The sequence below is a fragment of the Chiloscyllium plagiosum genome, unplaced genomic scaffold (assembly GCF_037043375.1).
Source record: "Chiloscyllium plagiosum isolate Xiang-an unplaced genomic scaffold, Cpla_swu_hap1 HiC_scaffold_24, whole genome shotgun sequence".
NCBI classification, from domain to species: Eukaryota; Metazoa; Chordata; class Chondrichthyes; order Orectolobiformes; family Hemiscylliidae; genus Chiloscyllium; species Chiloscyllium plagiosum.
In genome coordinates this window covers 61,310,959-61,325,282 of record NW_028270162.1, presented here as the reverse complement: position 1 = coordinate 61,325,282, position 14,324 = coordinate 61,310,959, and the positions used below count along the sequence as shown (strand labels likewise).

Sequence of the window (14,324 nt, the reverse complement as noted above, 5' to 3'; positions counted from 1 at the left end):
CACTGTTTTCTCTGTATTCCACCTCAGATCTTATCTAGTTGGAGTACCATTTCCATTTTCAGTAGATTAGAAACTCAATTTGTTTTGGCTTCTGGTTTGAGCTTTCTAGTTCTGTATCTTTATCTCACCACTAAATCGTCCTGTAACAAATATATGTGTTGCCAAACATTTTCCCCATATCATGTCTTCTCTTATGATGCCTAAACCGTGCAGTTTTTATCATGAGTATTGTTGCTGTGCAAAAATCAGCTGTTTTTGACTTCACTCATTTCTTTTTCCAAGTCTCTATGCTCCTACTTACTCTGTCATCTGTTTCTTTTCAACAATGGTCCATCCACGCTCCTGTTTGATTTTTTTGTTTTCAGTTCCATTACACATTTCATCACCATTCTCCTTGAATCTCTGCTTGAGGATATATATATATATATATGAATCATGGTAACGTCCACTAGTTATCCCTTTGACTATATGACTTACATTTCACAAAGTTAGCAGCTACTTTGTCAAGCATGACAGCTACTCCCCACTTTTTTTCTTGTTGCGAGTTTCAAGAGGCTTCCAGATCATGAGGGAGAGAGAGAGGTGCAAGCCTGCAGGGAAATCAGAGATGTGGAAGACCTACAGAATAGTGAAACTATGGGATTTAATGTTCAAAATATCAAGTGGAATAATATTAAAGGGTAAGGGAGGAGCCAAATTTCTGAAATATATTAAGGAGAACCTCTTTCACCAGCAGTTCTTGGCCCCACAAGGAAGTAAGCACTGCTGGATTTGATGGTGGGGAATGAGGTGGGCCAGGTTGACCTGTGGGGGAAACACTTGGCTAAGAGTGATCACCATATCTTAAGGGTTAGATTAATAATGGAGAACAGCAAAGGAACAAACTGCTTCCAAACTGGAAGAAGACTGACTTCAATGGGATGAGAGGGCATCCAACCAGGCAAATGGAAAGATTAACAAGAGAAAACTAACAAAATGATCTTTAAGGGGATAATGACTAAAATACTAACTAAAGTACACAAATAGGATGGCAGGAGGGGAAACAAACAGTGGATGATGAAGGAGAAAAGATACGATTAAAGAAACAAGGAGGGTGTATGATGCACGTGAATTCTTCAAACAAGAATCAGGCCAAATACAATAGCTTAACAGAGAAAATAGGAAAATAAGACTGGCAAAGAGAGAGAAAAATGATAATGGAAGGAGGGGCGGCTGGATCTTATTTGGAGCAAACTGTTGAAATGTGATTGGAGATGCAGGGCAAGGCTGGAATACATAAGGAGTCTTTGTTACCAAGGAAAAGGAAGCTGATAAAAAATATCAGTCGAAGTGGAGATGGTAAAAGTATGGTTGAAGTACTCGTTAAATGTAAATGAATAGGCTCGATGTACTGGATAGGCTGGATGTACTGGAAAGGCTGAATTTGTTTAGAATGGTTACATTGCCCAAGTCTGGATGACATGCATCCCAGGATCTTGAAGAAAATGGGAGTGGAGGTAGCAAAATACTTCCACAGATCTGAGGGAAGTATCAAAGGATTAGACGATGTAGACCAGAGAAAGAAAAGTGTGCAAGGACTCTTCGTAGTAACTTGAGGTGAAAGGCAGGGGTGAGTAAAATTTTAGAAATAATTACTAGGGGAAAGAAGTCAAAAGAGAGGTTTGTGTATATTAAGGATAATCAACATGGATTGTAAAAGACAGACTGTTTTTGTTTAATCTAATTGAATGTATTGGTGAAGTGACAGAGAAGACTGATGAAGGGAATGTTGTCTCTGTGTACTTTAAAAGAAGTGCTTGACAAAGATCAAGTAGATTGGACGGGGCGGTGTTTATGCAATGTGTCCAGGAAGCTTTTCTAACTCAGTATGTAGATTGTCCGACCAGAGGGGAGGCCATATTGGATTTGGTACTCGGTAATGAACCAGGACAAGTGATGGGCTTGTTAGTGGGTGAGCATTGTGGTGATGGTGACCACAATTCTGTGACTTTCACCTTGGTTATGGAGAGAGATAGGTGCATGCAACAGGGTAGGTTTTACAATTGGGGGAAGGGTAAATATGATGCTGCAAGACAGGATCTGAGGAGCATAAGTTGGGAGCATAGGCTGTCAGGGAAGGATGTCATGGAAATGTGGAACTTTTTCAAGGAACAGATACGACATGTCCATGATATGTATGTACCTGTCAGGCAGGAAAGAGATGGTCGTGTGAGGGAATCTTGGTTGACAAGGGAGGTTGAATATCTAGTAAAGAGGAAGAAGGAGGCTTACATAAGGTTGAGGAAACAAGGTTCATACAGAGCGTTGGAGGGATACAGGATAGCCAGGAGGGAGCTGAAGAAAGGGATTAGGAGAGCTAAGAGAGGGCATGAAAAATCTTTGGCCGGCAGGATCAAGGATAACCCCAAAGTCTTTTATGCGTATGTGAGAAACATGAGAATGGATAGAACGAGGGTAGGTCTGATCAAGGACAGTAGTGGGAGATTGTGTATTGAGTCGGAAGAGATAGGAGAGATCTTGAATGAGTACTTTTCTGCAATATTTACAAATGAGAGGGACCGTATTGTTGAAGAGGAGAGTATGAAACGGACTGGTAAGCTAGAGGAGATACTTGTTAGGAAGAAAGATGTGTTGGGCATTTTGAAAAACGTGAGGATAGACAAGTCTCCCAGGCCTGACGGGATATATCCTAGGATTATGCAGGAAGCAAGAGAGGAAATTGCAGAGCCGTTGGCAATGATCTTTTCGTCTTCACTGTCAACGGGGGTGGTACCAGGGGAATGGAGAGTGGTGAATGTTGTGGCCCTGTTCAAAAAGGGAATAGGGATAACCCCGGGAATTACAGGCCAGTTAGTCTTACTTCGGTGGTAGGCAAAGTAATGGAAAGGGTACTGAAGGATAGGATTTATGAGTATCTGGAAAGACACTGCTTGATTAGAGACAGCCAGCACGGATTTGTGAGGGGTAGGTCTTGCCTTACAAGTCTGATTGAATTTTTTGAGGAGGTGACCAAGCATGTGGATGAGGGTAGAGCAGTGGATATAGTGTACATCGATTTTAGTAAGGCATTTGATAAGGTTCCCCATGGTAGGCTTATGCGGAAAGTCATAAGGATAGTGGGAAATTTGGCCAGTTGGATAGAGAACTGGCTAACCGGTCGAAGTCAGAGAGTGGTGGTAGATGGTAAATATTCAGCCTGGAGCCCAGTTACAAGTGCAGTTCCGCAGGGATCAGTTCTGTGTCCTCTGCTGTTTGTAATTTTTATTAATGACTTGGAAGAGGAAGTCGAAGGGTGGGTCAGTAAATTTACAGACGATACGAAGATTGGTGGAGTTGTGGATAGTGAGGAGGGCTGTTGTCGGCTGCAAAGGGACTTAGATATGATGCAGAGCTGGGCTGAGGAGTGGCAGATGGAGTTCAACCCTGTCAAGTGTGAGGTTGTCCATTTTGGAAGGACAAATAAGAATGCGGAATACAGGGTTAATGGTAGGGTTCTTAGTAAGGTGGAGGAGCAGAGGGATCTTGGGGTCTACGTTCATAGCTCTTTGAAAGTTGCCACTCAGGTGGATAGAGCTTGTAAGAAGGCCTATGGTGTATTAACGTTCATTAGCAGAGGGATTGAATTTAAGAGTCGTGAGGTGATGTTGCAGCTGTACAGGACCTTGGTAAGGCCACATTTGCAATACTGTGTGCAGTTCTGGTCACCTCACTTTAGGAAAGATGTGGAAGCTTTGGAGAGGGTGCAAAGGAAATTTACCAGGATGTTGCCTGGAATGGAGAATAGGTCGTACAAGGATAGGTTGAGAGTGCTAGGCCTTTTCTCATTGGAATGGTGAAGGATGAGGGGTGACTTGATAGAGGTTTATAAGATGATCAGGGGAATAGATAGAGTAGACAGTCAGAGACATTTTCCCCCGGGTACAACAGAGTGTTTCAAGGGGACATAAATTTAAGGTGAAGGGTGGAAGGTATAGGGGGGATATCAGGGATAGGTTCTTTACCCAGAGAGTGGTGGGGGCAAGGAATGCGCTACCTGTGGGAGTGGCAGAGTCAGAATCATTGGTGACCTTTAAGCGGCAATTGGATAGGTACATGGATGGGTGCTTAAGCTAGGACAAATGTTCGGCACAACATCGTGGGCCGAAGGGCCTGATATGTGCTGTATTGTTATATGTTCTATGTTCTAAAGTACAATACAAAAGGCTAGTTAACAAAATTAAGAACAGGAAGATCAGTGTCAGCTTGAATAAAAAGTTATTGAAACACAGAATTTAATTGATTAGCAAATCTGGGAGAAGAAATTCTTCATCTCCATTTTAAAATGGACTTTATTTTGAAACTGCTTCCCTACTTTGAAGTTCGAAGAAACATCTCAATATCTACCCTGCCCACACACCAGATTATGATGTTTCATTAAGATCATCTCTCAGAGAATCACAGAATCCCTACAGTGTGGAAGCAGGCCATTTGCCCACTGAGTGCACACCGACACTCTGAATAGCATCACACCCAGACTGACACCATTACCCTATCCTTGTAATCCTCCATACTCCACAGCCAATCCAGTCAACCTACACATCCCTGGACACTATGGGCAATTTAGCATGGCCAATCCACCTAACCTACACATCTTTGGACCATGGGAAGAAACCAGAGCACCCGGAGGATACCTACGCAGACACAGTCAGAAGGCAAACTCCATTCAGTTGCTCGAGGGTGGAATCGAACCCGGATTCCTGGCACTGTGAGGCAGTAGCACTAATCATTGAGCCAGCAGATCACCCCTTTTCTGAACAAAAATTCTTCCAACTCCAATTAGTGCCGCCCTGTTGATTCTTTCCTAACAATTTCTTCATACCCTTTCATCCCAATAATTAGTTTTCTCTGAACTGAGAGTATATCCCTCCTTAAAAAAGGATACTTAATCTGTACACAGTACTCTACTGTCGTCTCACCAAACACCGATACAGTTGTAGTAAGGCTGCACTAATTCACCATTCCCTTTTCAATAACAGTCAATATTCTATTTGCCTTAGTAATTACTTGCTGTACTTGTATGTTAATCGTTTGAGATTCAAATATGACAAGATACTACACACTCTCTTCTGCTTTCCAATTTTTCTCACCAAGTAGGTAAACTCATACTCCATCTGACATTTTATTGCCCACTTACGTCTTTATATTCCTCTGCAAACTCTTTGTGTCCTACTGACAATTTGCTTTTCTATCTTGGTATTGTCATCATGCAATAAACAAAAGCACTTAATTCTACATGCAAAGTGAGAGTCACTGCCCTTGATGTTATGAAGTTAAAGGTGTGTACTATATCTTTAAGAGAGAGTGAATGCTGTTTGGGACTGACAGCTTACAAACACCTGTGTATATGACTAGAAGGCAGTCCCAGAATGTACTTGAAAATTGAAAATATGTAAAATTTGGCTGTGAGATGGATACCTGAGTTTTGGTTCCAGTTTTGACAACAATTTGAATTTAACCAATCTGCTTAAATCATGCCCCAGGATACTAAAATTCAACTCAGTTTGAATTTATTGTTTTGCCAACATCGAACTAATGAGATGATCTGATGTTGGGAGGTATAAAATGTGGGCATTTTGAAAACTGGTCAGAGAGCAACTGCCACCAAGACAGAAACACAGAGAGAGCTAATGTCTTGCTCCAAGAAATTAAGAAACACTCTCTTTCAAAGGGACCTTTTCATATGAAACATATTCGCAGGAAAAAGAAAGAAGACAACCCAGGGGGATCTTCAGCCGGAAGACAGGTGAAAACAGCGGCTGTGTCATTCTGAAGTTAAGTTGATGTAATTTTAATAAGTGTCTTATTGTTACAGAGCTGGAGGCAAAAAGTAAGCAGTTAAGAGAAAGGGGGGATTGGTTGTTGTTTAACGTTCACTTTTAGAGTTAAAAGATAAACTGATGTTATTTTCTTTAAATGGTGGAATTTGAGAGTTCTCTGTCACTCATATTTTAACAGGTTTCAGGCGAGGTGAGCTTTTCTATGTATTTAAGTAACAGAGGGGTTCACCTCCGTATCCTAACATTGACGACAAAACATTCGATTACATTAGATTACTTACAGTGTAGAAACAGGCCCTTCGGCCCAACAAGTCCACACCGACCCGCCGAAGCGCAACCCACCGAGACCCCTACATTTACCCCTTACCTAACACTACGGGCAATTTAGCATGGCCAATTCACCTGACCCTGCACATCTTTGGACTGTGGGAGGAAACCGGAGCATCCGGAGGAAACCCACACAGACACGGGGAGAACGTGCAAACTCCACACAGTCAGTCGCCTGAGGCGGGAATTGAACCCGGGTCTCTGGCGCTGTGAGGCAGCAGTGCTAACCACTGTGCCACCGTGCCACCCATTGTTTGATTGAGTGCAGTATCAAGAAGCCCTTGCAATGCCACAATGAATAGCAATCAGGGGACAACTATCTCAGTTCCAAGACATCACTGCAAGAGTTCCTAAGGGTACAAGCCTAGGCAAAACCATCTTCAGCCGTTTCATCAATGACTATTGCTCAATCATAAGACCTGAAGTGAGATATTTGCTGTTCATTACACACTGTTCGATACCAGTCATGACCTCTCCGAAAATGAAACATTCCATGTCCATATGCAACAAGCCACAGACCACAGCCAGGCTTGAATTGATTTGTAATAAGCAACTCTGCACCACATAAACATCAAACACACTGCATAAATATCTCCAAGAGAGAATCTAACCATTGGCACTTTACATTCTATTACAATGCCATCGCTGAATTCCCCATAAACAGCATCCTGGTGTGCCACTGTCAAGAAACTGAACTGGACTACAATTTAAATACTGAGGCTACAAATGTAGTCTGAGGCTGAGGATTCTGTGGTGAGTAACTCACCTCCCAACACCTCAAAGCCTCTCTGCCATCTGTAAGGTACAAGTCAGAAGTATGATAGAATAATCTCCACTTGCATGGATGACATCAGCACCAACAAGCAGCTCAATACCACCCAGGAGCCTGTCTGATCAGTATTTCACCAACTTCAACATTCACTCTCTCCATCAGCAATGTAAGGTGACAGCTGTGTGTACCATCTGCAAGATGCATTGCAACAACTGACCGAGGCTCCTTCTAAACGAATAACCTCTACCACTACTGAAAGGAGAAAGGCAGCAGATACATGAGAACTCTTTGTCTCTCCAAGCCACAAAAATTCCTGTTTTGGAACTACATCGTTGTTCCTTCATTGACACTGAATTAAAATCCTGGAAGTCTCAATCATAAACACTGAAACGAACATCGCCAAGACGCCAACAATTCAAGAGAGTGACTCATCACCAGCTGAAGGGGAGAATGTGCAAATTCCACACAGACAGTCACCAAAGGATGGAATTTTAAGTGGGTGCCTGGCGCTGTGAAGCAGCAGTGCTAAACACAGTGCCATCATGCCACCACAAATCATAGAATCCCTACAATGTGGAAGCAATCATTCAGCTCATTGGGTCCAAGCCTCCAAAGAGCATCTCACCCTGACCATGTAATCCTACATTTCCTGTGGCTAATCCACTTAACCTGCACATCTTTAGACTGTGGGAGGAAATGAGAGCACCAGGAGGAAATCCACGCAGATATGGGTAGACAGTGCAAACTCGTTGCCCGAGGGAGGAATTGAACCTGAATCACTGGCACTGTGAGGCAGCAGTGCTAACCACTGAGCCACCTGCAGGGTTATGTAGATAAAAAGAGGGAATAGGACTGATTGGATTTTTCTACAGACAACATGGACTCAACAGGCCAAATGGCAGAATGACTAGAAATAGCAAGTTCTAAGAATCAATATCTCCTCTAATGATAGGGAAACCCAGGTGACTCAGAGAGATCGTTGTGTGTGGAACCTCTCAGCAGCATCACAGCTATGCAACCCAAACAGAACATAGCACAGAGTAACTTACCTTGAAAAGCACGGGACAGAATCTGACTCCGTTTGTCCTCACAGTGAGCCACTATGACAGGAAACAGCAGATCCAGCAAGACAGAGGCCTGTGACAAAAGTAACACATATTACCACTTTCATCATTTATATAAATGATTTGGATGTGAGCGTAAGAGGTATAATTAGTAAGTTTGTAGATGACACCAAAATTGGAGGTGTAGTGGACTGTGAAGAAGGTTACCTCAGAGTACAACGGGATCTTGGGATATCTGGGCAATGGGCTGAGAAGGCAAATGGAGTTTAATTTAGATACATGCGAGGTGCTGCATTTTGGGAAAGCGAATCTTAGCAGGACTTATACACTTAATGGTAAGGTCCTTGGATGTGTTGCTGAACAAATAGCCTTGGAGTGCAGGTTCAAAGCTCCTTGAAAGTGGAGTCGCAGGTAGATAGGAAACAAGGTGGATAAATCCCCAGAACCTGATCAGGTGTACCATAGAACTCCGTGGGAAGCTAGGGGAGTGATTGCTGGGCCTCTTACTGAGATATTTGTATCATCGATAGTCACAGGTGAAGTGCCAGAAGACTGGAGGTTGGCTAAAGTGGTGCCACTGTTTAAGAAAGGTGGTAAGGACAAGCCGGGGAACTATAGACCAGTGAGTCTGACATCGGTGATGGGCAAATTGTTAGAGGGAATCCTGAGGGACAGGATGTACGTGTATTTGGAAAGGCAAGGACTGATTAGGGATAGTCAACATGGCTTTGTGCGTGGGAAATCATGTCTCACAAACTTGATTTTTTGAAGAAGAAACAAAGAGGATTGATGAGGGCAGAGCAGTAAATGTGATCGATATGGACTTCAGTAAGGCGTTCGACAAGGTTCCCAATGGGAGACTGATTAGCAAGGTTAGATCTCATGGAATACAGGGAGAATTAGCCATTTGGATACAGAACTGGCTCAAAGGTGGAAGACAGAGGGTGGTGGTAGAGAGTTGTTTTTCAGACTGGAGGCTTGTAACCAGTGGAGTGCCACAAGGATCAGTGCTGGGTTCACTACTTTTCATCATTTATATAAATGATTTGGATGTGAACATAAGAGGTATAGTTAGTAAGTTTGCAGATGACACCAAAATTGGAGGTGTAGTGGACAGCGAAGAAGGTTACCTCAGATTACAACAAGATCTTGATCAGATAGGCCAATGCACTGAGAAGTGGCAGATGGAGCTTTATTTAGTTAAGTGCAAGGTGCTGTATTTTGGGAAAGCAAATCTTAGCAGGACTTATACACTTAATGGTAAGGTCCTAGGGAGTGTTGCTGAACAAAGAGACCTTGAAGTGCAGGTTCATAGCTCCTTGAAAGTGGAGTCGCAGGTAGATAGGATCGTGAAGAAGGCGTTGGTACGCTTTGCTTTATTGCTCAGATCATTGAGTATAGGAGTTGAGAGGTCATGTTGCAGCTGTACAGGATGTTGGTTAGGCCACTTTTAGAATATTGTGTGCAAATCTGGAAAGGTGTTGTGAAACTTGAAAGGGTTCAGAAAAGGTTTGCAAGGATGTTGCGAGGGTTGGAGGATTGAATCGGCTGGGGCTGTTTCACTGGAGCATCGGAGGCTGAGGTGTGACCTTATAGAGGTTTATAAAATCATGACGGGCAAGGATAGGATAAATAGACATCTTTTCCTTAGGGTGGGGAGTCCAGAACTAGAGGGCATAGATTTAGGGTGAGAGGGGAAAGATATAAAAGAGTCCTAAGGGACAATGTTTTCACACAGAGAGTGGTACATGTATGGAATGAGCAGCCAGAGGTAGTGGTGGGGACTAGTACAATTGCAACATTTAAAAGGCATATGGACAGGTATATGAATAGGAAGTATTTGGAGGGATATGGGCCAGGTGCTGGCAGGTGGGACTAGATTGGGTTGGGATATCTGGTCGGCTTGGATGAGTTGGACTGAAGGGTCTGTTTCCATGCTGTACATCTCTATGGCTCTACCTAGTGATTCACAGAACAACATGGGGAGATTTAATCCAATAGCATGAGGTGACCTAATCCCACCAACACAGGGAGATCAAATCCTGCCAACAAGGGGAGACCAAACCCTGCTGATGTGGGAAGCAAAACCCTGCCGACACAAGGAAAACAGATTCCGCTGCACATTTTTGTCTTCACATAGTGAGTCACTATGACAAGAAACATTAGATTCAGCAAGACAAGACGCCTGTGACAAAGAACACCTATTAAACAGTGGTTCATAGAATAACACAGGGAAAACAAATTACAGAGAAGCAAAATTCCACTGCAGAGGGAGACCAAATCCTACCAACATGGACAGACAAAGGGGGAAAGCCACCTCACCAACTCAGGGAGATTACACATTGTCAACACTGAGCAATGTGCTGGCAACACACTCCAATGCATGGAGAGACCAGACCCTACCAGCATGGACAGAAAATAATCCCACTGCAGGGTGAGAACAAACTCCACCAACATGGAGACACAAAATCCCATGAAGGGGAGACCAAATCCCGCCAATACGGAGACACCAAACCCCATCAACACAGAGACACAAAATCCCACTGCACGGGGAAATCCACTGCACGCACATGGAGGCCAAACTCCAAGAATGCAGGGAGGTAACATCTCATCAACACAGGTAAACCAAATCCCAACACCAAGAGACCAAACCTCATCAAGACGGATAGACTAAATCCCGCAAACACAGAGACCAAATCCCACCTTCCCAGAGGGACAAAATCCTGCTAACACTAGAAGACTAAACTCTATCAACACTGGCTGAATTTGAACTAGCAGGACCTGATATGAATTCTTCCTCATTGAATGGTGATCTGCCAGAATTGGAATGACATGAGAAGATACATGACGAGGAAAATAAACATTGAGATTTATTCTGTTTTTGACTGATGTGAATTTTTCAGTGATCTGAATTGGATGTAACCATGCTTAGCACTTTAAGTGAAGAGGCTATTTTTCACATCTTAGACAAAAGGGCTATTCTGTTGTCGGTACCTCTCAAACACAATGAACATCCAGAGATGTACTTTATAGTGGGGTTCCTGAGAACACTCAGGAGCATCATCCTTTTTTTTAATCTCAGAGGCAGGTACAGATAGTTTATTGGGGTGCGCCATCTCAACTAATTCACCACAGGCCCTGATACCACAGCCAGGCCTGACTACATTGTGCATTATCTTAATCTCAGTTAATGGTTAATCAGACTGTGCTGGGCTTTGTTAATCTCTTATTGTTTATTTTGCTTTTTATGGTACTAACTACAAACTTCTGAGTTTTCTTGCTGAATAATGAGGCCATGTCAATTAAGATACTTGTGGGGGGGAAGACTTACCAGGGGTAAGTAACGGGGCTCAGGTCTCTGGCACGGAGCCTGTCCCCGTTACTCAGAAGGGAAGGGTGAAGAAGAGCAGAGCAGTAGTAATTGGGGACTCGATAGTTCGGGGCACAGATAGGCGGTTTTGTGGGAACGAGAGAGACTCACGTTTGGTATGTTGCCTCCCAGGTGCAAGGGTACGTGATGTCTCTGATTGTGTTTTCCGGGTCCTGGAGGGGGAGGGGGAGCAGCCCGAAGTCGTGGTCCATATTGGCACCAACGACATAGGTAGGACGAGTGCCGAGGATGTTAGACAGGCTTTCAGGGAGCTAGGTTGGAAGCTCAGAGTTAGAACGAACAGAGTTGTTGTCTCTGGTTTGTTACCCGTGCCACGTGATAGAGATTCGAGGAATAGGGAAAGAGAACACTTAAATGCGTGGCTACAGGGATGGTGCAGGAGGGAGGGATTCCGGTTTTTGGATAACTGGGGTTCTTTCTGGGGACGGTGGGACCTCTATAAACAGGATGGTCTACACCTGAACCTGAGGGGCACCAGTATCCTTGGGGGGAGGTTTGCTAGTGCTCTTGGGGGGGGTTTAAACTAACTCTGCAGGGGCATGGGAACCCAGATTGTAGCTTCAGGGTGCAGGGCCTGGAGTGTAGGGAGGTTAGGAACATGGCATCAATTTCAAAGGAGGGTGCCTGTAAACAGGAAAGTGGCTTGAAGTGTGTATACTTCAATGCAAGAAGTATACGAAATAAGGTAGGTGAACTTGCAGCGTGGGTTGGTACCTGGGACTTCGATGTTGTGGCTATTACGGAGACATGGCTAGAACAGGGACAGGATTGGCTGTTGCAGGTTCCAGGATTTAAATGTTTTAGTAGGGTCAGAGGTGGGGGTAAAAGAGGGGGAGGTGTGGCATTGCTTGTCAAAGATAGTATTACAGTGGTGGAAAGGACAATGGATGAGGACTTGCCATCTGAGATAGTTTGGGCTGAGGTTAGGAATAGGAAAGGTGAGGTCACCCTGTTAGGAGTCTTTTACAGGCCTCCTAATAGTCCTAGAATCATTGAAGAAAGGATAGGGAAGGTGATTCAGGAGATGAGTGACAGTAATAGGGTGGTTGTTATGGGGGACTTTAACTTTCCTGATATTGATTGGGAAAGCTATAGCTCAAGTTCGTTAGATGGATCAGTGTTTGTTCAATGTGTGCAGGAGAGTTTCCTGACACAATATGTAGACAGGCCAACAAGAGGTGAGGCCATACTGGATTTGGTTCTGGGTAACGAACCAGGCCAGGTGTTAGAATTAGAGGTAGGTGAGGACTTTGGGGATAGTGACCATAATTCAGTGATTTTTACTCTCGTGATGGAGAGGGATAAGTGTGTACTACAGGGCAAGAGTTATAGCTGGGGTCAGGGAAATTATGATGCGGTGAGGCATGACTTAGGATGTGTGGCTTGGAAAAGTAGACTCCAAGGCAAGAGTGTAAATGATATGTGGAGCTTGTTCAAGGAGCAACTATTGAGTGTCCTTGATAATTATGTACCTGTCAGGCAGGGAGGAAAGGGTCGTGCGAGGGAGCCGTGGTTTAATAAGGAATTGGAATCCCTTGTTAAATGGAAGAGGGCAGCCTATCTCAAGATGAGGTGTGAAGGTTCAATTGGGGCGATTGAGAGTTATAGGGTAGCCAGGAAGGACCTGAAGAGAGAGCTAAGAGCAGCAAGGAGGGGACATGAAAGGTCCTTAGTCGGTAGGATTAGGGAAAACCCTAAGGCTTTCTATAGGTATGTTAGGAATAAAAGAATGACTAGGGTAGGAATAGGTCCAGTCAAGGATAGTAGTGGGAAGTTGCGTGTGGAGGCGGAAGAGATTGGGGAGACACTGAATGAATACTTTTCTTCAGTATTTACTCAGGAACAGTCGATGTGAATACTGAGTCACAAATAAGTAGAATGGATGGCTTTGAGGTATGTAGAGAAGAGGTGTTGGAAATCCTGGAAAAGGTGAAAATAGATAAGTCCCCTGTGCCTGATGGCATTTATCCTAGGATTCTCTGGGAAGCAAGGGAGGAGATTGCAGAGCCATTGGCCTTGATTTTTATGTCCTCTTTGTCTACAGGAGTAGTGCCAGAAGACTGGAGGATAGCAAATGTGGTTCCCTTGTTCAAAAAGGGGAGTAGGGATAACCCTAGTAACTATAGGCCGGTGAGTCTCACTTCTGTTGTGGGCAAAGTCTTAGAGAGAATTGGAAGGGATAGGATTTATGCACATCTGGATAGGAATAATGTGATCAAGGATAGTCAGCATGGTTTTGTGAAGGGCAGGTCGTGCCTCACAAACCTTATTGAATTCTTTGAAAAGGTGACGAAGGAAGTTGATGAGGGGAAAGCGGTAGATGTGGTATATATGGATTTTAGTAAGGCGTTTGATAAGGTTCCCCATGGTAGGCTACTGCAGAAAATACGGAGATATGGCATTGAGGGTGAGTTGGAGGTTTGGATTAGGAATTGGCTGGATGGAAGAAGACAGAGGGTAGTAGTTGATGGCAAAGTTTCTTCATGGAGTGCCGTCACTAGTGGTGTTCCGCAAGGATCTGTTTTGGGACCATTGCTGTTTGTCATTTTTATAAATGACCTGGAAGAGGGGTTAGAAGGTTGGGTGAGCAAGTTTGCGGATGATACGAAAGTCGGAGGAGTTGTTGACAGTGAGGAAGGATGTGGCAGGTTACAGCAGGATATAGAGAAGCTGCAGAGCTGGGCAGAAAGGTGGCAAATGGAATTCAATGTAGCTAAGTGTGAGGTGATTCACTTTGGGAAGAATAACAAAAAGATGGGGTACTGGGCTAATGGTCGGATACTTGGTAGTGTGGATGAGCAGAGGGATCTTGGTGTCCATGTACACAGATCTCTGAAAGTTGCCACCCAGGTAAATAGTGCGGTGAGGAAGGCATATGGCGTACTGGCTTTTATTGGTAGAGGAATTGAGTTCCGGAGTCCTGAGGTCATGATGCAGTTGTATAAGACTCTGGT

At 44.0% G+C, this 14,324-nt stretch overlaps 1 protein-coding gene across 7 annotated transcripts in view; it reads right to left on the bottom strand.

Annotated features, from left to right (window-relative positions):
• The window catches only part of LOC122562872 (tRNA (32-2'-O)-methyltransferase regulator THADA), a 236,575-nt gene that overhangs the window by 182,867 nt on the left and 39,384 nt on the right, over positions 1-14,324 (bottom strand). For 6 of the 7 annotated variants that reach the window (XR_015761289.1, XM_088000251.1, XM_043716172.2 and 3 more), the window contains one exon: positions 7,965-8,052. Coding sequence is in view for 5 of the 7 variants with exons in the window: in XM_088000251.1 (XP_087856377.1) it covers positions 7,965-8,052 (88 nt within the window). In the remaining 2 variants the exon portion in view is untranslated. Of the gene's footprint in view, positions 1-301; positions 405-7,964; positions 8,053-14,324 lie in introns of those variants that run through there. The other variant, XM_043716175.2, reaches the window with a different exon arrangement.